Source organism: Oxyura jamaicensis, chromosome 4, assembly GCF_011077185.1.
Source record: "Oxyura jamaicensis isolate SHBP4307 breed ruddy duck chromosome 4, BPBGC_Ojam_1.0, whole genome shotgun sequence".
In the NCBI taxonomy this organism is placed as follows: Eukaryota; Metazoa; Chordata; class Aves; order Anseriformes; family Anatidae; genus Oxyura; species Oxyura jamaicensis.
Window position 1 is genome coordinate 69,304,710 of NC_048896.1, and position 26,538 is coordinate 69,331,247.

The 26,538-nt window shown below is 40.5% G+C and overlaps 1 protein-coding gene across 5 annotated transcripts in view; it reads left to right on the forward strand.

Annotated features, from left to right (window-relative positions):
* The window catches only part of FRYL (FRY like transcription coactivator), a 174,695-nt gene that overhangs the window by 31,114 nt on the left and 117,043 nt on the right, over window positions 1–26,538 (forward strand). Inside the window, exon 1 of one of the 5 annotated variants that reach the window (XM_035324901.1) lies at window positions 5,535–5,697. The exons of 3 other annotated variants lie outside the window; for them this stretch is intronic. In XM_035324901.1, coding sequence (XP_035180792.1) covers window positions 5,619–5,697 — 79 coding nt within the window. In that variant the 5' untranslated portion in view covers window positions 5,535–5,618. Of the gene's footprint in view, window positions 1–5,534; window positions 5,698–19,456; window positions 19,549–26,538 lie in introns of those variants that run through there. One more of the 5 variants, XM_035324903.1, reaches the window with a different exon arrangement.

The window sequence follows — 26,538 nt, forward strand, 5'->3', positions numbered from 1 at the left end:
GGGGGGGGTGTTACACCAAGATATTTACGTTGCTGAGGAGCTAGGATACCATAAGGGCTATTTGCCACCAGGAGATGCTCCAACCCCATCTGTGTGCTACTAGAGCAAATTCTCTTAAGTGGAAGATCCTATTTCAATGCTGGAATATTTGCTGTGCATGTTGTCAGCTTGCTGGCACAGAAACCCCTCCAGTTATCTCCTCTGCTATTCCAGTTGTACTATTCAACCATTTTTGCACTATAGTTATGGCAAAGAGTTTTGGCAACCATATTACTGCCACACCACCAAGCCCACCCAGGCTTGATTTCTGCTGAAAGCTGAGCATGCTGTGAAACCAGCAGGCAGTGAAAGGAGGCCAGCAGCTGGTCCCCCACAAACCCCCCACACAACTGTGGAACTAAAGCTAGTCTGCTGCTGAGGCTGGCAGGGGGAGGATGGAGCAGTGCTGCCCTGCTTTTTCAAGCAAGGCTTTTTCAAAGATTTTTCAGAGAAGCAGGCTTTTTTTCCCATCATAAAGCAGGAGCTGTTGTGTTGCGTTATGCCATTGTGAGCTGATTCCAAGTTTAGTCTCATTCCCATCAAGAAACTTTTTTTTCCTTCCCCCCAATATAAGTCCCTTACTGCTGCTTATCCCTACATAAGAAAACAATGCTGCTCCCTAAGCCTAAATAGTCTTCATCTAATGTACTGACAACACTGATCTACCTCCAGATTTGGTAATTTGTGTTGTACTTCGTTCTGCAGCTAAGGCCAGAGTCTTGTTACACTCTGTCTGTGCAGTAATCCTGTTGAGGCAAAAGGACATCACCTCTTTTTTTCCTTCCTGCCAAAAGCTAAGGACCTTTCCTGTCAGTTTGTGTGTCAGATATAATGGAAATCTTTTGTCCTCCATGTGACAGCAGGTGGGGCTGGGATGGGTTTGCTGTAGCTGGGTAGGAAAGCTTTAGAAGCACTGTATTGCAAAATGAAAGGTCTGTAGTGTGCGTTTGCTAGTGAAGATACTCATCAAATGAACAGCAGTGTATTTATGGTGGGCTCTAAGACATCTAGGCTGTCTTCTAAAATTGTACTTTCTAGTATGTTTTCTACTTCATAGCTGTCTCAAGTTTAAGTTAAGCTATTTTTCACTATAGTTATTGCTAATTCTAGAAATATTCTCAACATGTGCACTCAAGACACTGACAAGTAGTCTACTGCTATATCGATCTTCCATTGATTGTGTTCTGTTTTTTCAGTATTTCTCATTAGGACATTCCCACATCAGTAGGTTCACCTGTTTCAACAGAAGTCCTGGATCCCTGCTGTGTCCTCCCCTGCATCCCACACACCCGTCAAACATTTTTATCATTTGTCTTTTGAAATGTCTAATCCAGATGGACAGTGCTCTGAGCAGTGTTTTTTTTGCTCTAATCACTCATTACTCCCTTAGTCCAGTATTTTTGCATGTTTCATGATCTGTTCTTGTTCCTTTCTAATATAAAACTGTGCTGATGTGAATTCTTGTTAGTGAAGGCTGTGAAGCTCAGATGTTACCTTTTCTCTTGTTATACCACGAGTTATTTGAAATTGCCAGAGGTCAAGCTTGAATGACCTCACCAGACCTATGGATGCAAGACCACAGTCTTTCTGAATGCAATACATGTAGACAGACATCAAAGGACTTGCAGTACTGCAAATAATAATTCTATAAAAGTGTGAGTATCCTATTGTTCTAGTATCCTGAGGTTCCAGGATAAGTCTTTAAAATTATCAAGCAATGCTTTTTTGCCCTCTTCTGTTTAAAGATAAATTTGGTTATGGCAATTATAAGAATTATCATACGTCTTCCGTGACAGTTCAGTGAGTTGTCTGCAAAGTTTGCAGCTTGAATTGTATAAAAAGCACAGTTGTACAGTGCAGTGTTTAAGAAAGTTGACAAGAGCACATGAGAATGGGATTGAGGAGTGCATGTGGACTAACATAGCCAGAAACTTAAGGTTTTTTTTTTTTTTTTTTTTTTTATTATTTATAAAAGGCTACTTTCATAGAATGTAATGAAATACTGAAGTCCTGGAGTTAACTACTGTCCACATATAGCCATGTATGCATTGTTCTAACTTTTCCATAGAAATCTTCTCAGTGTCCTTTTCCTCCGGAGCAACTGGCTGCTTATGGTTTGGATGGGTGTATGCTTTGCTGGGTAAAAAACTGTCTGGGTGGCCAGGCCTAAAGAGTTGTGGTGAATGGAGTTAAATCCTGTTGGAGGTTCGTCACAAGTGGCATCCCCGAGGGCTCAGTACTAGGGCCAGTTCTCTTTCTTTGTCGATGATCTGGATGAGGGGGTTGAGTGCACCCTCAGTAAGTTTGCAAACGATGCCAAGTTGGTTCTGAGCGTGATCTGCTTGAGGGTAGGAAGGCTCTGCAGAGGGGTCTGGCTAGGTGATACCCCTGGGCCAAGGCCAACTGTATGAGGTTCAACAAGGCCAAGCCCCAGGTCCTGCACTTGGAGCACAACAACCACTTGGGGCACAACAACCCCATGCAATGCTACAGGCTGGGGGAAGAGTGGCTGGAAAGACGCCCAGCAGAAAGGGAATGGGAGGTATTGGTTGATAGCTGGGTGAACGTGAGCCAGCAGTGTGCTCAAGTGGCCAAGAAGGCTAACGGTATCCTGGCTTGTATCAGAGAGAGCAGGACCAGGGAGGTGATCATCCCTTTGTACTTGGCTCTGGTGAGCCCTTGCCTTGAATGCGATCTGCAGTTCTGGGCCCCTCACTACAAGAAGGGCAATGAGGTGCTGGAGTGTGTTCAAAGAAAAGCAAGGAAGTTGGTGAATGTTCTGGAGAACAGGTCTTGATGCTGAAGGAACTGAGGTGGTTTAGGCTAGAGAAAAGGAGGCTCAGGGTAACCTTATTGCTCTCTACAACTACCTCAAAGAAGGTTGTAGCAGGGTGGGAGTTGCTTTCTTCTCTCAAGCACCAAGTGATAGTACAAGAGGAAATGGCATTAGGTTGTGCCAGGGGAGGTTTAGGGTGGATATGAGGAAAAATTTCTTCACTGAAAGTGTTGTGAGGCACTGGAACAGGCTGCCTGGGGAAGTGGCTGAGTCACTGTCCCTGCTATTTGGAAGATGTGTAGATGTGGTGCGTAGAGATGTGTTTTAGTGGTAGACTTAGCAGTGCTAGGTTAGTGGTTGGACTGTATCTTAGATGTCTTTTCCAACCCAAATGATTCTCTGATTCTTAACAGTTACACAAAAACTATCCTGAAGAAAAAGCCACAAGCTTTTGACTATGTGTTACATAAGATTATTAGTTTATCAAGTTAAATCTGCAAATATGATAGTATGTGTGGCTGGTGATTCTTATTTGTTTGTGTTGAAATACCATTATTTAGAAGGCTGTTCTGCTTGCTGGAGGTGAAATGTAATTTCAATCTTTAATTTTATTTAGGGCCAATTCACAAATGTCATGCTGCGTGTAGGAACATGTAGAACTGTGCATTTAACAGAAGTGATGCACTAAGCACTTTCTGTCCCACGTCCTGTCCACATGTGTAACAAACCCTGCAAAGTGTAGCTGGGAGCACTTTGGTTTCTAGTTTGAACCTTTCTGAGGGCATTTAGGCTAGGTACTGCCCTTTCCTTTGTAAGCTGTAGTTTGGCAGGAGGAAGCGTTCTCAGTCTGATAAAAGCATCTGAATTTCTCTTTTTCCCAAATGCTAGAAACTGCAGAATAGGTTTGTGGCAAGACTTCAGAAGTAAAATAAAAAATCTATAGGAAACAATGCTATTATGAATAAAATGATTGCTTGAGTTTTTAGTGACTCAGTCTTTTGTAATAAATTATCTTTGTGATACCTTATTACTTTTTCTGAAAACATAAAACACTGAAAATATATTCTTTGTAGCATTTTTTATTAATAGAAAAAAAAAACATGAATGAAATGATTATAAGGACAATTCTTTGCTTAATCTTCAGATCTTTCTCTGCAGGAAATCATTCTAGCAATGTATCTTTTATGATAAGGTCAGGCCTCATAGATTTCTATATTCATTTACAAGGGAAATTTAGACTAACCTGAATATTTGGGGATTTTAATGCAAATTTGAATGCTAAGATAGCACCCATTTTAATTCTGCAACTGAATTTGACAAGTGTCTTACGTGGCAATTTCAATAAACTTATACCAGATTTCTCAAGTTGTGATATTAACTAGGTTTAACACGTAGTGTGATAGTATAGGATTGACAGCTCAATCCAGTTGAGCAGTCCCTTGTGAGCATCAAACTACTGGAACTCTGACCTGTAACAGATTATTCTATCTACATTTAATAAGTTTAAAAATATTTTTGCTTCCTTCTAAAAAGAGCTAGATACAGTGGTGAATTTGAGATTAAATAGTTTCTTTTAAGGAATATATAGTAGTGTGGTGTGCATTACTCTTAAGTCAGGTAACTGTTGAATGCATTCAAAAACGTCTTGGATACTGAGCTGCTTTCACAAAACTAGCAGAAGTGTTCAGGCTACCACCGATACTCATTCAGAACGAGTATCTGCAGATTTTGTCTGAGTCTATAATCTTCAGTGAAAATGAGATGGGAATATTATTTAGTAGTGTGTTTGGACCTCTAAGTCTGGTAAATAAAATAGTACTTTCAATCATACATATTCCCAAATCTAGAAAATGTTAAGGTATGCTTTTCAGCACGTTTTTCTATACTTTATTTCCCTGAGTTTTCCGCTCTAAATGCAAGGCATCTTTCATAATGGCTTCTCTAAACTAAATATAGAACAATGTTTAAACTTTCTCCCAAATGAAAACAAAAAGCTCAGTTATCCCTAGGGCTACTTATCCATATGGTTTAAAGTGAAAGTTTGGACAAAATGAGACGGCTTGTTTTTGTACTTTGTGTTTTCTGGAAGGCAGTTTGAGTATTTTAAGTGGTAAATGTAGCATCAGAGGCCCTGGAAAGTTGATAATTTAATAAGTTTAATAGGTGTTGGTAACTTAGAAGCTCGTAGTTAACACCATGAGAGAATGCGAATGGTTTAAATTGTGGTGCTGCTAGACACTGTTTATAAAGCTGGTGCATAGACTTTTTGTAATGATAAGTGTTATCTTTCAAATGCAGATGAACACCCTCTGTGCACTTCATGAAAATTAAGAGCTATTGAACTCCGTCAGATACAAATTTGAAAATACACTGTGCATTTTATTAGTGCTTAAAATTGTTGCTGCATTAAAAGGGTGTTTAATAAAGCAAAGAATTTAATGTACGTCAGTTAATACACTAGCTTGTTGTTGTTTGGTTTTCTTATCAGTCTGTACAGTTAGACGTCTTTAAAATCTGCCTCTGAGCAGCTGGCAGCTGACGTGCTGGTGCTGGCACCACCCAGGTTCAACATGACATCACTGGGAGAAGTAGTGCGCGGAGTCCACCTCTGCGTTCAAGGAAGTTACTGTGGGAGCACCGTTCTGTAACGCGCAGCTCAACTGCCGCGCTTAGTCAATGCTGAGTGTACAGAAGGCAGGGAAAAATGGAATTTCTGAAAAAAATTGTTCCCACTGTTGTTTCTGGAGATGTGGTGCTGGATGTTGGAAGTACGGTCCGTGAAAGCTCGCCAAGGCTGCTGAAGATGAGACGTGTCAGTCTGCTTTCACTGGGACAAACAATCGATGAAGACGAGGAGATGCGTGATTTACATCCTCATTACAGTATGTATCCATGTCATCAATCTGATAAAAAGTAATTACTAAACTCTCTTCGGGTTATGATTGCTTTGCTAAAATTTCTTAATGAGACCTTTTATCAGAGTCACTATGATAATGGTGTTTTTCAGGTTTAGAGCTCCCTTATAAATGACCCACTATCATGTTAATGACTTCTTTTAAAGCATTTTTACCGGATTTCTAATGTGCTCCTTATTTGTGCATGCCCGTGACTGGGGGGTGGAAGAGCAATGGCTGTTTTGCTTGTATTAAAAGGCAGGGGAAAATAAATCTAGTGTCTAAATACTACAGTGTAATGTGCTAATAAAAAGAATTAGAATGAGTTAATGTTACTTTTTCAGACAGTTCAGACGTGTGGCACTGGAAAACCTGTTTCTCTTGGTTTTGGCCTTTGGATAAAAGGGTAGGGTCTTGAGACTTCATGGTCTTGGATGCTGTTGGCAATCAGATGCAGTTTCTACCCGTTACTATGGGATGGCTCTTTTCATGAGTTAGCACGGTCTGAAATACACCTTTATGCATCTAACTGCAAAGATGAGAGATGGTGACACCCATCTCATTGAGTGGTGAATTTGTAGCCTTAACTATGGAACTAATTTGGTGAGGAGTGAGAAAGAGGCTTCCTTACAGAGACTCTTCTTAGCCTTTCTGATTGCTGTTTTTTCATTATTTTTATTCATCTGTGTCAGGTGCTTAACAGTGGCATTTGGAGAGAGCATGGACAATTTTATGGTAGACAGGAACAGTTTTTCTTCCAAACTGGAACAAGTCGTAATGGTGCATGCTATCGAAGGTTGTGCAGAATAAGATCCGTAAAGACTGTTAAGCCTTTGTTTGAAAACTGATCAAAAACTTACGCTCTTTTAGCCTGGTTTGTGTCTTCATTTAACTTTGAATGCTACACAGCCGTGAAGTTTATAGTTGGCTATCACTGAGGAGCACAGCTTAAATATCTCCATAGGCATATCTCAGCAAATTTGCTTTTATGCTGTACTGTACTATTCTTTATAACTCATACTTTAAAGTAATGCTTTATTTCAAATGTTACAATTTCAGAGCTATAATGTAAGACAAATAGAATTGTCTTTGTGCAAGCTAAAAGAAAATACTATAGGCTGAAGCTTGTAGTCAAAACAGATACCTTCATCTAATCATCTAACCTTGCTCAACATTTTATAGTTGAGCAAATGAGGGTAATAGACGGAGAATGCGCTTATCCTACTGTTAAAGATGAATTCTTTTCTCACTCATTAAATATTTGTCAAATGTCGATTACTAGGAAGAATTTCCACAAGTCACTAGTGCCTGATGGATGTCGCTTAATAGCATGATGTCAACATGCACAAAATGCAGACTTAGTCTGTTCTGGGATCATGCTTTTACAATAGCAGATAGTAGCTGAATCCTCTTTAAATTATCTGCTTATTTCTATTTTTGTATCTTGGTAATGGAATGAACTGCTCTTCTGGAACAGAGCAAAAGAACTACTGTGTTTACCAGTTGGGTGTACTGCAGGAGGCAGGTGTCGACGAAACAGGTAATAAAACAATAGAATTATTAAAAAAAAAAAAAAGTAAATATTTATTTGCTTACTGTCAGCAGATGTGGTGTTAATGCACCACAGAACTTAGTGTAATGAAGCTGTTTAGAAGCTTGACAGGTTTTTAAAGCTGAGGTTGTTTGTACAGTAAATAGGTTTGAATTTGGAAGTTTTTATTTTTTTATCCTGTTCGTTATTACTGGTGTTTAGGAAAGTTCTTGTATTAATAAGAATTTAGGTGAAATTTTGAATCTAACAACCATTTAAAAAGTATTATAGAAGGTCCTTAAAGCCAAAAAACTACTAATGTCAGCACCTGAAACATAAAAGCACTATTTTTGATAATACCACTCAGTTGGGGTTGTTTGTATCAGATCTAAATATTTTGTATGGAATTCAAGAGATAAAGTTTTCTTTTCAGGATTAAGACATATTTATCTGTATTGCTTTCCAAAATGTGCACTGAATTGCTTTGTACATTGTTTTATAGCAGAAAATAAGACTTCAGAAGTGTGTGCTCTGGGATATGCCTTTTAAAATACATAATATCCATCAGAATACTTTCAAGTGCTTTTTAGAAATCTTTCACAGCTGTCTATTTAGATTTGTTGGATTATTAGAACACTAGAAAAACACATCTCACTTGCTGAAGTATTTGCGTATGATTTTACATATCACAACATGTGGTAAATGTGTATAAAAGAATAGGCAGTGATTTTAAATTTGTTGCAACTCTTAAGAGTTGACGTGTTCTCTATTTTAAAGCTTTCTGTTACAATACCCTGCAAAAAAACTGCAATCAAAAGGAAACAAAAAGATGAGCTGGAAGATTCAGAGAAAGTATTTTCATACTGATGATTACAAAAATATATGTACAGGCATGTATGCATGCAGACATACATCTGTAAGTGATTTCATATTGTCCTTGTTGTTTGCAGTGTTAGAGGCGAATACCATAACTGTTCTGTACAAATGGCAGCTGTACCTAAGCTTGTGAAATGTGTACTTTTGGCAGAGCTGTGCTTCAGCTGTGTTGTAGGGCAGGGCAGCTAATGCTGTGGAACAGGTGTGATGGTGAGTCCTACAAGTCAAACCTGCAGTAACCACCTAAGAGCTTCTAAAACTTATCAGTGAGCAAGTGTTCTCACTGCTCACAGTGTCCACATTATTTCCGTGTATGTAAGACTTATCTCCTCTTGCAAGCATTAATCCTGTTTCCCTTCAAATATCTCCACTAGGGAGTCGAATGTAAGCTGACAACAGTGTGTTTGGTGGGAAAGAAATGAGTAATAGAGCTGTAGTTTCTTCAGAGGGCTGGCAGCAGGGGCTGGATAGACACGACCTGCCTCTGAGCACTGCATCCCTGTAACACCAGCAGCTCTGCAGGGCATTGTCAGCTCCATGGTGCTTCTCTGATCAGCCGTGTACAGCAGAGGATGACTGGGAGGCCCAGCATCTATCTGCAATAAAAGTCAGTTTGGAGATCCAGGTTCTGAATTACAGTTATGGAAGGCTGGAGTGGTTAGTAGGCAACTAAACACAAGTGCTGCTTTTTTTCCCTCTCCTCCCTTCAACCTGTGTTTGCTTTGTGTTTACATTATGTTCCATAATACTCTTTGGGATCTAGAATGCTATTTACATAAAAATCTCTAATCCTCTCTCCTGTTTTCTTATCACGCTAGATAGTATTGTTTTCCTTGAGTAATGCCCCAGGAAATTCTATGTATATTTTCCATAAGTAATAAGAAACCTTTCTCAAGTGCCTCTGGAGTCTACTCTTGCTGCCCTTTGCAGCAGAAGGTAGGGGAAGAGGATTTTGTTTTATTTTTTCATGAGTGTAGCTTTACAAGCAGATCAGGCTGACTTAATAGCTTGCTGCCTGTGAGAGGGGCCATCTTGCTCCCAGCTGTGCAGCCAGCCCATCCCTATCTCCTCTCCAGCACGGCCTTTTCCTAAGCTGATTCATCTGACAAAGACAGAAAACAACCTGGCATTTGGGGGGTATGATGGTATTGGGGTGAATTGTTGAGGTGAATCAGCTCATCGGGGGCTTCTTTGGTGAGTAGTGGGGGCAGCACTAGATGTCTTGCCATCGCCACAAGTGACAGTCATTTTCTGGATAACCCGTATGTTTTAAATGTATTGATATGTGGGAAATGAGCTCTTGAATATTTTAGATAAATGGAAATGAAGTATCTCTCCAGAGGTATCATCACTGCACTTAACATATTTTTTTTTCTTATTACTGCTTATAAACCAATACAAACTGCTCCATAATTCTGACCACTCGGTAAATGTTTAAGTAATGCTTGCTTAAGACAAAGTCAATAATGAGCTGAAATGAAGTCCAGAATTATACAGCAAATCTTTTTTAAAAGACCTGATTTTTATTGTTTACTTGGCTGCACACCCAGTATATTTTTCAGCCTGTTCCTCACTTCCTCCAGTGTATGCTTGTTTGTTCCTTACCAAACTCTTTACATGCTTCCAAAGGGCAATGTAGTAATTGTAACTTAACTGCTTCTTTCAAAGTGGGTGTCAGAACAATTCAAAAGTATGCCTCGAAGGGCTGTTTCTTCATACCTAACAGGTACTCATGTAGCTTTCATGAGGAGGCAATGTATTTGTTTTCCTCTGAGATACTGTGAGCAGTGTTTACAATTTTTGTATGCCATCATAGATTATCTCTGCATCATTTTCAGTGCAAAGATATAGCCAGTAATACTTTGCTCTGATTTTACGATATGTTGTTTTCTAGACCTGAAGCACTCAAAAGGTTTTCTGAGGCTTAAGTATGTTAATAGAGGGTTTTATATGGCAGCTGAATCAATGTAATGTCTCACTGCTTGAGAAAGGAGATTGTATCCTTGCACCTGTATAGTTGTACTGTGTATTCACTTGTGGTGGTCCTCGTGCAAGTCAGTCCTTGATGAGACAGTTCAGCTTGTCAAACCAAGAGGGAACGACCCTTCTCTCCCAATACCGATTGATAGGCAGGAAGCCAAAATACAATGAGAATGAGCCAGCAGCGATTTAGGAGATGAATGTTAGTAATCGTGGTGTTTGGTTTTTTTCTTGTTCTTTTTTTTTTGTCTTTCTGTCCTGCAGATCACAAATATTCAAACTGGCAAGGCAGAAGTAATTGAATTGAAGGGGTTTCTCTTTTTTATTTTAAATATATTTACACCTCAATATAGTGTATTTGAAACATTATTGTGAAGAATTATTCTAAAGATAATACAGTTAAAAGGGGAGTTGTGTAAATGTGGCAAATGTAACTTCAGGCTGGGAAGGGAAAACTTTTTCACTCAGATAGTTGGAATAGGGACAAAGTCAAATTTTTAACTTGTGGGAGATGAAGAGAAGGGTGATTGTATGGGGAGAATGAGGGAAAACCTAATACAGCAAGAAAAACAAGTCTTCATAAGATCCTGCAATAACTTATTAAGGGAAACTGTGAAGTGCTGAATTCAACAAGACTTGGAGAAGAAACTCCTTGTGAAAATAATATGCTACTGTAAAACAGTTCTCTGATTTGGTGGAAATAAGTGTTTTTTTTTTTTTTTTTTTTTTTTTTTTTAAATCTGTCTAAACAGTCCACAAGTTTTGCAAGCAATGTGTGAAAAGGGTTTACCATGTTTCTTTTTGATTCATGCTGCAAATTCCTTACATGTGCATCAGATGTGAAGACATCATACCAGTGAAATCACTATCTATTTATATGTATTATCTACCTGCAGTTCAAAGTGGAGTCTTGAAAGTCTGGACAGCGTATAAAATCCCAGTCATATATTAAGAACCAACCATTTTCCTTTAAGTATAAAACTATTATCCTTTAAAGCACATGAAAATCGATTACTGTGCTAAAAAATCCAGACCTCCCCCCCAAACTCTTAAGAAGTATGTTTAAGGTCAAAAAAGTATTTACCAGCAGGACAAAGTCAGCAGTTGCATATAGAGATTCCATGCTAGTGACTTCAGCAATTCAGATTTAAGTTACAGATGCAGTAGCTTGAAGGTTTTATTAAACAATTCTTTACGTTTGAGTTGAAAAGGGAAAAAGTGATTGAAATGCAAAAGCTTCAGTTAATAAATGATCTAACATGTCTCTTATCCCTTCTAAGGTGACTTTTCTCCTTGTTCCTAATGAAAATGTGAATCATAAATGGAAGATGTTGGTATGACATGACATCCTTCAGTAAATCACGATACTTCTGGTGGCTGTTGGCAGTTTCTGTTGGCTGTACTTCTGTTAGCTGTTCTATGCCGTGATTTGTGGACTTCCACACTTCTCATTTCTTCTCTTTTGAGCTCTTAAATAACAGAATGCTGCTTAATCTGAGTGCTAGGTTTATGTATGTTCCTTCTGGATCCATTATGTGGATCCAGACTGAGAGAAAATAATTTCAACTATTTCATCTTAGTAAAGGACTACTTTGGAAAGGCCTTCCTTTTTGAGGAAATAGCATTCTTTGTATGACAGCACGGAGTACACTCTAGTTGCCCTTCAAGCAAGGAAATCTCACAAGGGCCTTTTTCCATGTCAATACGTCTTCTTAATTTTTAAGTGTTACTGTAGAATACATGTGATTTGGGAAGTGGTGTTCGTGGTCTCAGCTGTTCACTCAAAAGGTGTCTTCTTGCTCTTCAGCCAAGTTACGAAAGGTTTCTTTAAGCATATCCCCCTCCCATGTAGGGGCTTCTGAGCTGACATGTTCTTGCTCTAAGGTTTTTGATGTTTACATTTATTTATGAAAGAAGCAGCAGGAAAAACAGGAAAGTGGGAAGTAAAGGGAAAAAGCTCATAACTTGTATTAAAACCAATGTATTTCTCCAGTATGTTGTTTTCTGTTGGGTAGAGATAACTTAAAGATTATTTTCTTTATCCTTTAGTTGAGAAGTCCATAAACTGCTGTTACATGGAAGGAACAGTATAGAACTGAGTAGTTAAATTTGCCCAGTAGATGATGAAATTGTACTATATGCATTTATAGGCAGATTGGGCTTTTGGAAAGCTAACACATTAATGGTAATTACTGAGAGAAATGATTAGTATGCTAGAGCTCTATCAAAAAATAACACGACTGACTGAGAGCAGCCAGTTCAAATGAATAAGCATATTCTCTATTTCACCTGAATGTTTCAATTACCTAATTCCAGTTTTGTGTTTTTCTTTAACTAGTAGAGGTTGCAGTGGGGTGACACTGCTCCTTTCCATTTGGTCTGCCATGCCTGAGGCAGTGAGTGAATGTAGAGCTGCGTGCAGGGTCCCAGGTCAAGTGATAAACATCGACTGCTGCATTGAAGCACTCCCAGCATCGGGCACAGGTGCCAGATGCATCTGCTTGTACAGGCTAGGCTGTACTTCACCAGCTGGGGCCCTCCAGAGGACTTTGTGCTGTGGCCTATTTGTAGAACTTCCAGCCAGCCATGCCCTTGTTGTAAAGTGTGTTTGTTAGGTGTTTGGTATCCAAGAGCTGCTCTCAGCTGCACCTTTGGGTTTGCTACTTCTTTGCGTTTTCTCTCTTCCCGATTTTTGTGCTTTCTCATTTTTCTTCAATGAAACAGCATGCTTGCCAAGGTGCATGGTTCAGAAATAGCACCTCATCTAAATGCTGTTAATTCTGACTTGCAAATCAGTGTATATGTATTAATTACCTTTTTTTCAATCTTAAGTGTTGCTATTTTGTACTTCTGCTTCAAGTTTCTGCAGGAGTATCTGTTGTTTCACAGGGATGGGAAAGCTGTATAAAATCAGCATTAAAGGCACTCAATTGTTTAAAGCCTGCATTAAAAAAATGCACTGTAATTAAGCAGTGCAGCCTTTGAAGAATTATGCCACTTTAGCTGAACTAAGAAGAACGCCATATTAATATCATAATTTATGATGCTGGACAACAGCTCCGTGTTCCTGCCTTGTGTAATTAAAGCATTTGAAATGATTTCAAGGAGTTGAAACATCAGGAGTGTGTGCAGACACTATCATTGCCCTGCCAGCTGTACAGCCCATAGGGCTACGGTGAAAGGGGCTGTGGTGGGCTTGTGCTGGCGAGCAGGCTTAGTGGGGACACCCAAATCTGTTCGTGCTTTTAACTCCCTGCAGTTCCCCACACCCTGCTGACATCTCATACTTACCTTGGGCTGGGAAGTGCTCTAATGGGCAAACAGGAATCGGCTGCACGCTGTGAGCTGCAGGGCCTCAGGAGCAAATTTCCAGCTCTGTTAATGGGGGAGGGAGGCGCAGGGCAGGTAGGAGCTCCTTCAGCTGATGCCTAGCCTAGTGAGAGTCTGCATCACAGGACACTTTCAGCCAAAGCACTACAGCACTCATGCACCTTAACAGACTTGGGACTTCTGTATGACTGTATCCCAATAGCTAATTCACTTTATTTGTATTTATTTTAATTCTGGATGAGTTCTAAATGTATTTATTCTTTCTCTTTTAAGTTGACATTGCTTTCTATAGGGGTAGTGTCCCCAATCCTCACGTAATGCAAATGTCATGTTTCCTGTAAAAGTGGCACAGACATCTAGCAGCTTGGGAGGAGCAGCAGAAATAGAAACATAACTGATTCATAACAGTTGTCCTAAGGCCTTGTAGGGTAACAGAGTTAAGCCTTTCCCTTTTCGATCCATTTAAATGCCCAGCGACTAAGCAGGGATTTTCAAAGTAGACTCAGAACTGTTTCCAGGTTCCATTTAAAAGGTTGGTGAAAACTGGAATGCCAGTTCTCCGAAGGCAGGATGTTGGTATATGAGTGCTGGAGCACAATGATGCAGAATCCAGCAGATCTAAGGGCAGTTATTTCTGCTTGTCTGACACAGAACATTTCTGCTTGTCTGACGCACAGCCATACTAGTCAGACTATACCTTTAAAGTTTATTTGCAGTCAAGGAAGGTCAAAATTGAGCATTTGAGAGAGAGCAAACCACTGGGGTTCTGTAAAATTTTAACTATTAGGATGACCATGAAAATCAAGAAACTCGGGTTTGTTAAGCTCTTGAGCAGTAACAGCTATGGCTTTGTGTATTGCTTTGCCTGTCTTGTTTCCTCTTTGAGAGAGGTTGATTAAATAACATCTCAGAACTGCCTGCTGGGTTGTTTGAAGTGTTTCAGCTTTTTATTGCTGATTCGTTTCCTTGTAATCTTATGATGTTTGGTGATCTGGAAAGCTGGATTTTCGAGAAGGGCCAGACTGAAAGCTGTTCAGTGTGAAATCTGTTTAGCTCTTATGAAGTTGGTAAGTTCTATGTTAAACCACCTTGAAAGCTATTTTAATTTTCAGGATTTGAAGTTTTTGTAATATTTTAAGTTTTTTTTTTGGGGGGGGGGGGAGAAAGGAGGAAGATAGGATTACTGTTAATAAAGATAACAGCAGCTTACTGGAAAAGTTAAATATTAACAGTATCCTCTTTGATCTTACTCAAAGACTGTTCTACAAGAAAGCTGTGTATCTTCAGTGTCCTTCCTGAGCTAGTTGGAAAACTTTTAGTTTTAACTGACTCTAAATAGTATTATTTGTAGTTTTGCCTGAATGCATTTTCTGTCAGTCTTGCATCATCCTGAAGATGAATAAAGTAGCACTGAAAACCTCAAAGGAACTTGAATGCAATAATGACCATACATTTTTTTTACATAACCTGTAAACAACTTTAGCAGTTTTTTTAAAAAAAAATGAATATTTTTGCTGGGATGATTAATGCAAATTATTTTCTCGTAGAGAAGTAGAAAAATCATTATCTCTACTATCCCAGAAGAAAAGAAGAAGAGCTGTAGTATGGGGGGGAAAAAGTAGTACAATATGATAGACTCCTAGAGAAATTAAACTTTAAAATGGAGTTAGGAATAATACATGAAATGAAAGTAGGAAATGAGACTAAAGTCTGTGATGTTCACTGTAAAATGAATGATATAAAATGTTACTGCTTTCTGTCATTGAAAAGCCAATTTTGTAAATAATACTTTTTAAAGATGACTTAGTCAGAAATATCTTCGCTTACAAAAGGCCCTGTGAGGAAAGTGGGAACAACGCTACCTTTTCAGTCTATAGGGATGAGGCTCAAACAGCATGATAAACCACAATTCTTTTGTCTTGTATCTTAATATTTGCCACAAGCCAGACCTCTGGCAGTTCTAGAAACAATTGTTAGACATAGTGCTTATTTTATGTATGTTGTTCAAAATAGTTGTTAGTGATACTTCTGGGTAGCTCCAGGAAAATGGTGTAATGCTACTCTAAAGAAAAGCTGCCTACACCACTCTTGCATACACACTTGCAGCAACTGTGTTGATCCTAGTAAGTATAGCGATCCTTTTAGAAATGTTTTTATTAAAATTTCAAACTCTATTGAAAAAAATCTTCTGTTATCTTACTGTGGCACAGTAGTGCATGTTCTTTTATACTGGTTGGATCCTATTGCTACTTATAACAACACTCGGAACAACTCTTCCATTTTGTAAGAGTGACTTTCAACTTCCATTGATCTGAATATCAGGTGTATAAGGTTTGCACTCCTCAAGAGCGGAACTGACTTTGTGTGATTGAGGTGTGCTGTGCATGAAGACTGCAACAAACGGATGCTCTAATACTACTATAGGACAGGTGGATTTATTCCCTGGAATCTTGTAATGTGTTGTAGGGCTGTTTTCAGCCAGAAGATTAGTGGTGCTGGAGCATCTCAACCAATATGCTTCTAGACTGTCTTCCGTGAAAGGTTTTCATATCTGAACAAAAAGGAAGGAGTGGACTGGGCGCTTGCATTAATCATTTCAGTAGAGTGCTAACAGCTTGCATTGCTGATAGAGCACTTCTGTTTTAGCACAGTTATGTTCTTCTCCTCTTCTTCTAAGAGCTTAGTAGTATCAATGTGCTCATTCACAGTTATGCCTCTCCTTGACTTGAGGAAAAAAAAAAATCATAGACTTTCTCTTAGTCTGTTCTCTTTGGTAGTGAATTTTACAACTGGTCCAGTATCAAAAGGTAAGCAAACTTCAGAATCAGTATTTAATTACATACTTATTGGAATGGTGTGAATTGCTACTTTGTACAGAACTTCTAAGTCCAGTTAAGTAATGGCCTCATTTTGTTGAGGTTTTCTTTTGGGTTTGTTTTTCTTGCATAGAACAGCTTCAGTTCAAAACTTCTGCCATATAGTTAAGTTTAAGTGCTTTCTTTTTCTATCTTTTCTCTAGGTAATAAAATAGTGGGCCAAGTATCTTATGAAAGACTTCCCATATATGTACTCCAAAGTGATACATATTTTTAGATGTTTTCACAGTGGACATACTTGTTGCTCTCTATTTTAGACACAGTGTAATTTCCCAGCCAGAAGCCTGTTTCATTTTCCTCCCTGGAAATGAGGAACTTAAAAGGAATTGCTGCTGAAAATGACATGTTCTTGTACAGTTTTGGAAATGCATGATGATGATATCTTGTAACTCTACACAATGAGTTTTATTGGACTCTGTGTAGTGAATTAGCCTCGTCTCTGCTTGGCAAGCTTTTAGAGGCTTGTAGTACAGTTTTTCTTTCCTGCTTCTTCTGTTCCTCTTTTGATATAAAATAAATATTTTAAAATTCATGGTTTATCCTGAAATCTTCTACTTATTCTAGTATATGGTAAGTTATCTCATTAACTCAATTCACAGGCTAAACAGAAACAAAGTTTAAAATTGTTGTAGTTGTCATCTATAAATCTTTGATTATAAAAACATTTAAATTGTGGTTGTGAAGACAAAGAAATGTTAGAAGGCTTGTACACAGTTATACTTGTGACACTGATACTTGTGGTGATGCTAAGGAGCTGACAGGTCTGTTAACCCTCCTGTTAAATGACCTTGTAGTGGTATTTTTCTTTTCTTTTGGGTGTGTAGAGGATAGTAGAAATATATGCTGTGTGCCATTCTTAAAGCGTGCCATTCTTAAATCTTGTAAATTAATGTCCAATAAATCAAACTGTGTGCATATACATATGAAAGCAAATGTGTGTTCATATGATATTGAGAGGATTTCTGTTCAATATATTTTTGTTTCTAATATCAAGTATTTCTAGTGTTCAATCTTGCCACTGAAACCTTTCAAAAAGCTTATACTTTTTTGTACATGCTAGTACAAATGTTCTTAAAGTACTTCTGACATATTAGAAATCTTAATGGGCTAATATTTTGCTAACTGCAGTTAAAATTAGTAGCTAGTTTCCTTGAGGAAGACCTATGAAAAATTAATAGTTGATGTGAATAAATACTATTGCAACAAAACCTCAGATGCTGTGGGGGAGAGCTGTCTAACTTGCTTGGCTGAACACATTGTTATCAAAGATAAATGCAAAGTCTTAAAAAAATATTTCCTAACATTCATTCACTTTTAAAACACTGCTATATAGAAGCACTGGTAGCTCTTCTGTTTGCTTACCGTGGCTCCAGGAGGTGGAACGTTGAGATTAGTGTTTCTGTACTCCTGGGGTTTCTGGGTGATTGTTTTTTAATAAGTTTCTGGTGCTAATAACTTAAAGAATAAAAGCTGGAGGGGGTGCAACTACAAAGAACCCAAAGTGTATTTTAAAAAGTCATTATTTTTGAGGTGCTGGGAGAGTTGGCTCATGATTTTGGAATGCATGCTGTTAACAAGGCTTCCTTTGAAGAACTCTCTGTAGCCCAGTGTTAAAGGCAGTTGGAGACTAACCATAATTAATACAGTCTTTCAAATTAGTGGTGAAATTCATCAGCCAGTTCCAAAATCTGACCTTTATATCCTACTAATAACAAAATACAACCTCTTCTTTCTTATTTAGTGAAAAGGAAAATAAGCGCTTGAAGTGTAACTCTGAATGTATTCATAAAAGAAGTGATGAAAAATGAGTATGAGGTAATTAGAGGGAGGTATGATGTATATAACACTACCTGAACGAAAAAGTTTGATGCAGTGCCCCAAAGCATTGCTCACTGTATGCACGGCCTGTCCCCTATGTGGGAAGGAAAAGATCTCAATGCACATAGCAATTTCATATGCCATTATAGTCATATTTTTGCATGCAGGGGACTTGATTATTAACTGATGAAAACTAAGTGACCACATACTGAGTGACATTTTTATTTAAATGAAACAAAACCACCAACAACAGAAAATCCCCAGTTCTGCTGGCCAAACAGCTGCATTAGCAGTACCCTACGCCATTCTTATTGGGGTGCCTCTGCTGCCCTGTTGGAGCCTGGTGGTTGGAGCTGCTCACTTAAGTGTGACAGGTCCATGATACCCCTTTATTACTGTTTTATTATTATTATTATTTGGGATAAAAAACATTGAAAATATTTGATGTGCACCATTCTAAATTGTCCTAACCTCCTGTGTGTATAGTTAGAGGACACCTGTGAGTTTCCTCATGGCTGGTTACTGCTGGTACAGGGACAGTTCTAAATCTATGTAGGTCTCTCTTAATTACTTTAAAGCAGATTCACTTGATGAGTGTACCTTAGACCTATACCTTCCTTTTCTGGTTCGCCTGTGTGGCGTGGGCCCAGTTAAAGCTCAGAGTCAGTTAAGCCACCCCACCGCTCAGTGCTGCCACCAGCTCTCCGGTCCCCTCTGTTTTCTGCGCGGGGCCCAGGGTTGGCTTGGGAGCAGCTGCACCCCCAGCCCTCCTCAGCCCTCCTCTTTGTGCCCATCCCTGTGGTCTGAGCTGGCTGTGCTGCCTCTGGGCTTACACACCGGCGCCCTGAGCGGGGCTCCTGACCTGTGCTTCGTCACCTGAGGCTGAGGGGGCAGAGGCTGGGCGCCGGGGCAGGCGCCCCCTGTATTTAACGCCCCGTCTTTGTAACAGCGGGTTGAAGCGCTGGTATTTATTTATTTATTTATTTGTCACTTTATTTATGCAAAGCAGCCAGCGGCTCTTAGCGCCCCTTCTGGGTTTAACTCCAGGTCCTGCCGCCTGGAACCGCTCCTGAGGGAGCCCGGGGCCGGGCCGGGCCGCGAGCACCGCACGCGGCGCGGGGGGGCTCCGAGACAGGACGGGCCTCCGTGCGTGTGCGGCCCCGGCCGGCGCCGCGGGGCCCTGCGGGGAGCGCCCCCCCCTTCCCCCGCAGGCTCCGGGCCGTGCGCTCGCCCGGCCCCGCCCCCGGCCCCGCCGCCCGCCTCCGCCCTCAGCGCGCGCCCCCCGGGCCCTGCGTCACCGGGAGGGCGCGCGGCGGCGGCCGGGTGCGGGTCCGGTGCGGGCGGGCGGCAGCATGGTGAGCCTGCAGGACGCGCTGCTCTTCGAGCTCAGCATCAAGTCCCTGCTCAAAGCCTGGAGCGGCGGCGGCAGTGAGTACGGCTCCGGGCTGGGCGGGAGGGCACGCTTCGGGAGCGCTTGGAGCGGTCCGGGGCTGCCCGGCGGGGCTGGCTGCGCCGTGACGCGAAGGTTTGGGTGCCCCGGGGTTGGCGGCTCCTCCGCCGGAGCTGTCCCGGGCTGCTGAAGTGCCTCGCCCCGTGCTGTCACCACGGCTGGGCTCCGCCAGGCTCCCCGTGTTCCTTCGAGGTGGCTGCCCTGAGAGCCAGCCAGCGCGGTGCAGCGGGTTATTTTCATGTCCCGGCTCCACAGTCATACTTTCAAACGGCACCCGCTTTCCTCTTCCGAGCAGCCCGGCTCTGGATTTTCAGTGACGATTCCTTGCCTGGGCTGCAGCAGCAGCGCCGAGGGTGCCCTGTCCTCGCATCACCCCGTTATGCACACTTCAGCGCAGGGTCTCCTTGCACGGCTCCTCTCAGGCTGACAGCAGGGCGCCAGGAGGCAACGGAGGCGACACATCCCACATGGGCAGGGATGCTGTGCAGCTCGTGCTCGTAAAAATCAAAAGCAGCAGAAGCGGGAGGTACCCGGTGCCTCAGCCCAAGGCCGCGTTTCGCAAGGCATTGCTCCAGGCATGCTGCAGCGCACGGCTCTCGCTGGCCAAGGGCTCCACCAAAGCTGCTGGGATTTGTACCCCAATACAGCGCTGCTTGCCCGATGATTCACGCGTGTCTTGTTTGAAAGAATTAGTAAGGAGTTATTTATGGTCTAGCGTATTAATCAGCCAGGAGAGGATGCAGGCATTCAGCCACGTCCTAATAGCTCAGGCATGAGACTTGCTTTTCGCACCAAAGTGCTGTAATTCGTGTTTTGGTCTAATAACTTCTAGACTCGCAGCTCTAACTTAGAGCAACGAATATTTCAAAACAGGTGTCCTGATAGGTTTGGCTCTTCGCTTCTTGTGTTTGCATCTTAAAGTTTAACTGTAGCTGTTCCAAATTCTGCCGTGTACTTGGGAGTTATTTATGCTCTTGCTGAATCATAAATAACCATAATTTAAAAAAACATGTCTTATAGAAAAAATTGAAGGTGTCATGAAAAGGATTGAAAATCCTTACAGTTGGTTTTTAAAACATACATTGTTTTCAAACTAAAGCAGAGCATGGGATACATTCAATTAGAATAAAAAAAAGCCTGCAGCTAGTTAAGTAATTGCTGTATAAATAAGGATCTGGACTGCAGGGTCTAGGCTAGACAGCAGCATCAGCTACGATAAAACAAGGAGCAGTAGTACCACGGGCGGTGAGAAGAGGCTGCTGGCGATGCTGTGCTTTCTCCTGTATGCCCTCCGTTATGTAAGCACAGCAGAGATCTTCCCGACTCTTCTGCCGTGAGGAGGTACCGGGCGATGTACTGACCGCCTCGTTCTCCGTGCCGGCCAGGCAGCTGGGTTTCACCTGGTGTTTCTCACAGCCCTTGCTCGGTTTTGCACAGACGGCCGCGATTAGGGCATAGCTGCGTGCCGGGGCAGCTGTGCACAGGAGCCGGGAGCGGACCTGGACACACAGCCTGCACGTGCCTTCACGTGTTGTGCGCTGGCAGCTCCGTGAATTGAGCCGAGGGGGCAAGCCACTTGCTTCTCCCCCCTAAAACATTTTCCAATCAAGTGATGCAGCGTGTGCAGAGCAAGGAATTACATAATGTTTATGTTGAGCACGTGTTTGGAAATTCAATAAACTTGCATCTGCTGAGAACTTACATAAGGAAGGTTTCTCCTCCGCTTTCAAAAAGACTCCTTAAATGCAGATGCTTCTTTTTACACTCTGTGGTCACCTGAGTGTTGTATGCTGCAAACATCAGAAGAGGAGCATGTGTGCTTCCATGTATTTACATGTACATAAAAATAATCATCTGTAAAAAACATACATAGCAGAAACCCAGCAAAGCTCCATGGGTCCGGCTAAAGGCTTGCTTAGCTGGCATAATGTTGTTGCAGTGCTGGCTAAGGTTTTATTGTAGTTGATCTTTTTTCTTACACTGACAACAATGAAGTGACATTCGTATGGCCTAGTTTCAGGATGCTGTCTCGCTGCCAACAATTTCAGACATTACTTCTTTTTAGAGGGAGTCAGGCATGTCCTCTTAAACCAGTGGTGTAGTGAGGATGTGCCTGCCTAAGGATTATTTGCTTACTGAAGTTGTGGACGGAGTGCTGGCTTGTCCTTAGGTTGCACGGATCTTTTGTGGTATTTGAGTTCTGATAATGTACCTCAGATCTAAAGTGGAAAAAATGCATGATCCTAAAGCTACGGATTCTGTTCAGTTCATCAGAGTTTAAATATGTACTCCTGAACGATTCTTCTGAGGTTGCTGATTGTGTAGCAAGAGTACCCAGTTTAACTGTTGTTTGTGTCAGTTGGTGTGAAAAAGCTCATATTTTGTCTGCAGAAGCCTTTGTTTAATGGAGGTCTGGATGCCATGAGAATTACTTTTAGTAATGCAATATATGTGGTCAGAAGCCAAATGTGATGCTGCTCGCAAAGGAAAGCATTATGTAATGGAAACCTTTCTCGAAGATAAGGTGTATTTTAATGAAAACTGTGTATATATTTCTGGGGCTTATAGTCTGTAGATAGTAACCAACTGCTTTCCAGTGAGCACAGGTATGATTCATTACTGCTTTCTAAAAGCTCTTCTGTGTTTCCAATATCTACCCTAATAATCATCAAGTTCAGAGATGAAGAATTACTTCCAGAGAATAAAAACGGAACAAGGATGTATCCAGTGTATTTCCAGTAACTTGGAAATGGTTGTGGTGTGGCTGTTTGGCAAACAGGTTGCAGGATCTGTCCTGTGCATGGTGGTCTGTCTTTAAACCCAAATGTGGCTTAGTAAGTAAAGTACATCTGTGCTGGAGGTAGGACACGGGGTTTTTCATATCAGTTTGCTCAGCTTGGTTCAGAAGGCAAAGTTACTTACACCTGAGTGTGTGAGCCAGGTCGTGGTGGTAAAGCAAGCTGCATCTGTCTGTACAACCATAAATTTTGAAAATATAAAATCAGAGAGAAATGAAACAACACTGAAAGGAAGTGAATTACCAGAGCTACAGCTGCCAGGTGCTGACAAGCCTGTGAAAAGTAGGGAGCTGCCTGGCAGGTATCCTGAATCATTCTCTCTGTGAATGAAACAAAATCACATGGACTTGAAGAACTGCTTACCTTCCCCTAGGATTACCTGACTGGAGATTACTTTCTCTTTTACCAACAAAAAATGAACTCTTGGCTCTCAAGAGAGGTGCTGCTCCGATAACATAGTATTTAACGAGTTCCACATAATGGACTCATTTTTATCCTGTGGCTTTTCATTTCATGACAGCAATGACACAGTGGGCTTTCACTAAGAAAGATGAGATCACCTTAAATTGCCGTGACAGGAACATATATACAAGGGGATGTGTGAAGAACTGGGGAACAAGCGTGATGTTGTTGGCCTTTTTTTGCTCCTGGGGAGGAGGTGGGCTGAGGTGCTGTGCGTGCTTAGCAAGAGGACTGACTTCTGCTTCTGTTGGGCTTTGCTTGTGGGTTACACTTATTTTTGTAAACCAATGCGTCCACAATTTGTTAATATTTTTGCAGTCATCATTGTATGATGAGTTGCAACTTGCATTCCCTGCAACTGTTAAACCGCGAAGAAAATGAACCAGAGGAGGAGAAATGAGTCTGAGATGCTACAATGATTGCTTCTGCTCCACAATGTCCTTTGGGGCAGCAGTTATCCTTAGTGGTAGTAGCAGAGAACCTCTAGATGTTTCTAATGGTGGCTTGATATTCCAGTAGCAAAACCAGTGCTGTTTCACAGTCAGGAGAAATCTTATTTTCACGAGATCTTTTTAAACAACAGCAGTAATCATGTAAGTACAATACTAAATAGAATTGTAACTATTTCTCCAATGTTAAACAACCCAAATAATAATGTTCGTTCTTTCTGTGGGAAACTTTTTGTTAGTTGTAACTGACTTCAAAACGTGCTGACAGTGGGTAGTCGTCTTATATATTGAAACTCCACAGACTGTCTTTGGAGAATGTACCATTTTTTCTTCATGTACATTCCAAAATGGTTTTGATATACTGGAAAGAGAAATTTTTAAATTAAAGATGGATTTGAGTTTATGTTAAAGTAAATCAAGTAAAGCTACTAGATTCTGTAGATTCTGATCTTTTTTAAAAATATTTTTAATGTATTTAACTGTACTTTGTGATAGTAAATGTGGTTGCTGCTCTGTTGTTCCATGTACTCTGAAGCAGTAAGTTTGATTACGGTAGAGGGAACGTGGTGCTTATGATGGCTTCTCCACAGGCTGCTGATTGTCAGGGTAAGGGAAGTTTTTGTCAGTAGTTAACCACCCAAAACAGTGTGAACCTCTTGATTCTTTTTTTTTTTTGATTTCTTTTTGTAATATTTTGAGTAAAGAGGGATTTGGGGGTGTAACCTCAATATTTGGCTCTGTTTATGAACTTTGGTGGTCTTTAACAATGTTCATTTGCACAGTTGGAATTCATTGAATTGAATGAAATGCCAAGAAAGTTGTGTGTAGTAAAATCTGTATGAAGAAGAGAGCTATTGAAAGGGATTTTCAGGAGGCCGATCAACACATGTGGGCTGGAAGGGGACAGCTAGGCTATGATTATCCCCACCAGTCCACGCAGTGTACCACCTACCTGAAGCTGCAAAATGCCCCATTAGGTGACCATTCTCAAGGTATCAAACCTTGTTGTAGTCCTTGTTGTAGTGTGGGGGGAAGATAGAGGAGGTTTTTCTGAGCTGGTCCCTTTTGCCAAAAGGGGCTTTGCTCCCAGCGGTGCAGCATTGTCACTTTTTCATCTCTCCCGCCAATGGTACTTGTCTCATCCCTTGGGTGAGCGGTTTTGAGTCATTACATCATCAGCAAATTTCTTGGGAAGGCGGAGAGTTTTTATTCTGTTTAAATAACAAACCATCTCCAAGAAAAGGCAGGGTGGACGTGAGGGCTGCTGTAAAAGAAGGGCCAAGACCAGCGGGTGCCTCAGCTCAGCTGGGTCATGGAGCCTTGCTCTCACATGTATTGCACAGAAGCCTCCTTTATATTTGCTCATTTTATTTCTTCATGACTGTGTGTATTTTTATTTTTTTTTTGGTTGGCATAGCTTTCGCTCTTGCTGAACACCTGCGAGGGTTTTTTTTTTTTTCCCCTTTTTTGCATTATCTGTTTGATGCCCACAGTTGATATTATAATACTTGCAAGGAAATTTGGTTTAGGTTGGGTGTAAGGGCCTGGAGACTTGTTAGAGAAGTGTATGCAACCAGATCTTTAGAAGTTTTAAGGAGATGAAAATTTAAAATGTTTTGGGCCTTACTTTGAACTTCTCTGCACATTAGCATGGAATTATTACTTTTTTTTTTTGAAGATTATATCGTGTGTGATTCTACATATTGATTTTTAAATAAGATGCCTGCGTTGTAGTAAGTACAATATGTGTTGGGACTAGCATTATTTATTTCCATTAGGCATACGTATGCTAGAATGAGCTTTCCTTTAGGGCATTCTTTCTATTAAAGCAATATCCCCTTTGCTAAACCCATAACTCAACTGGATTTTGTAATGATTCAGATTGCAGAAGAGAATGCTATTGAAAGGAGAAAGTGCCCCAAATGCAAACCCCTCTGTCAGCTACTGTTGCTAGAATAAACCGCGTGCTCTGCATGGACTTCAGGAAAGCTCCAGCTGCAGCAACCCATGTCAAATACCCCATTTCTGCTGACTTTATTTTTTTTTTTAACTCTAGCTCTGCTGCTTTTGTATTTAAAGGGGCAAAGTTCAGATACTAGAGGTTTAGTAGCATTTAAGAGATCACTGACAAAAGAAGAGTATTTATTTATTTAGAAAAGTGGTTGACATATTCAGAACACTCTGAAGAGCAAAATTGTTGTGTTTACTATATTATATCCAGTTGCTACGTAGTTGCAGTTTTCCCCCATATAGAAAAAATATTCTTCCTTGTTTTTCAAGAAAGAATAATGATGCTAGTTAAAGGGAGCTTTTAAACTCTGTTAGGTACAGGGCAAAATCAAGGGCAAATTGAAACTTAAAGAGGAACAGGACATTCTAAATCAAAACAGCCACCCATAACCTAGAGGATACAGGGCCATGCTGCTGTAATTATAAATGGTTTGAACTCCGATGTAACCAGTTGCCTGTGTTAATGTCATAAGCAAAGCTTTACTTTACTAGGTTCTGTTAGAAACTACTTTTGGGGAGAAATTACAGGGGAATTCACTGAAGTACAGTTGTACTTGACAAGCTGGCAGGCTGCAATAACTTAAAATGTTAAGGCCTAGAATTGCATAGTTTTAATGACTATTAATATTAGAGTGTTTATTTATTGAAATATTAAGGTATAGAAATAAATTAACTTCATATCATTGACTTTGTATTGATAAGTCTGATTAGACTAATCCAGGAGTTAAGGATCAGTCAAGAAGTATTTTAAATATGGCGATGGTCAGAAAGCTAAAATATTTATAAATGGAAAAAGTTTCAGTACAGTTATAGAATTAGGAGCTTTAAGACCCTTTAATTATTTACATCAGAATCCATCCACTTAGCACATCAAGTCTATAGTTAAAAACAAAGAGCAATGTATGGACAATATTTTACTCATTTCAGAATAAGTACTGAATAAATAATGCTTTAAAGTAGTAGTAGAAAATAGGCATATAATAACAATAATAAATCCCTACTCTTTACCTTTTTCTCATTCTTTTAAGAATGAAGGATTTTAAAATCCCAGGTGGAGAAAGGGTACTTTTTTTTTTTTCAGTTTTATGTAGCCTCAGATATATTTGTTGTTCAAAAGGGATTTGGATGATGCTGTCAGTAATAAGCTTTAACTTTTGGTTAGCCCTGAAATGGTCAGGCAGCTGGACTGGATGGCTTTGTAGATCCCTTCCAACTGAACTATTCTAAAATAGTTACTCAGAAGTAGACT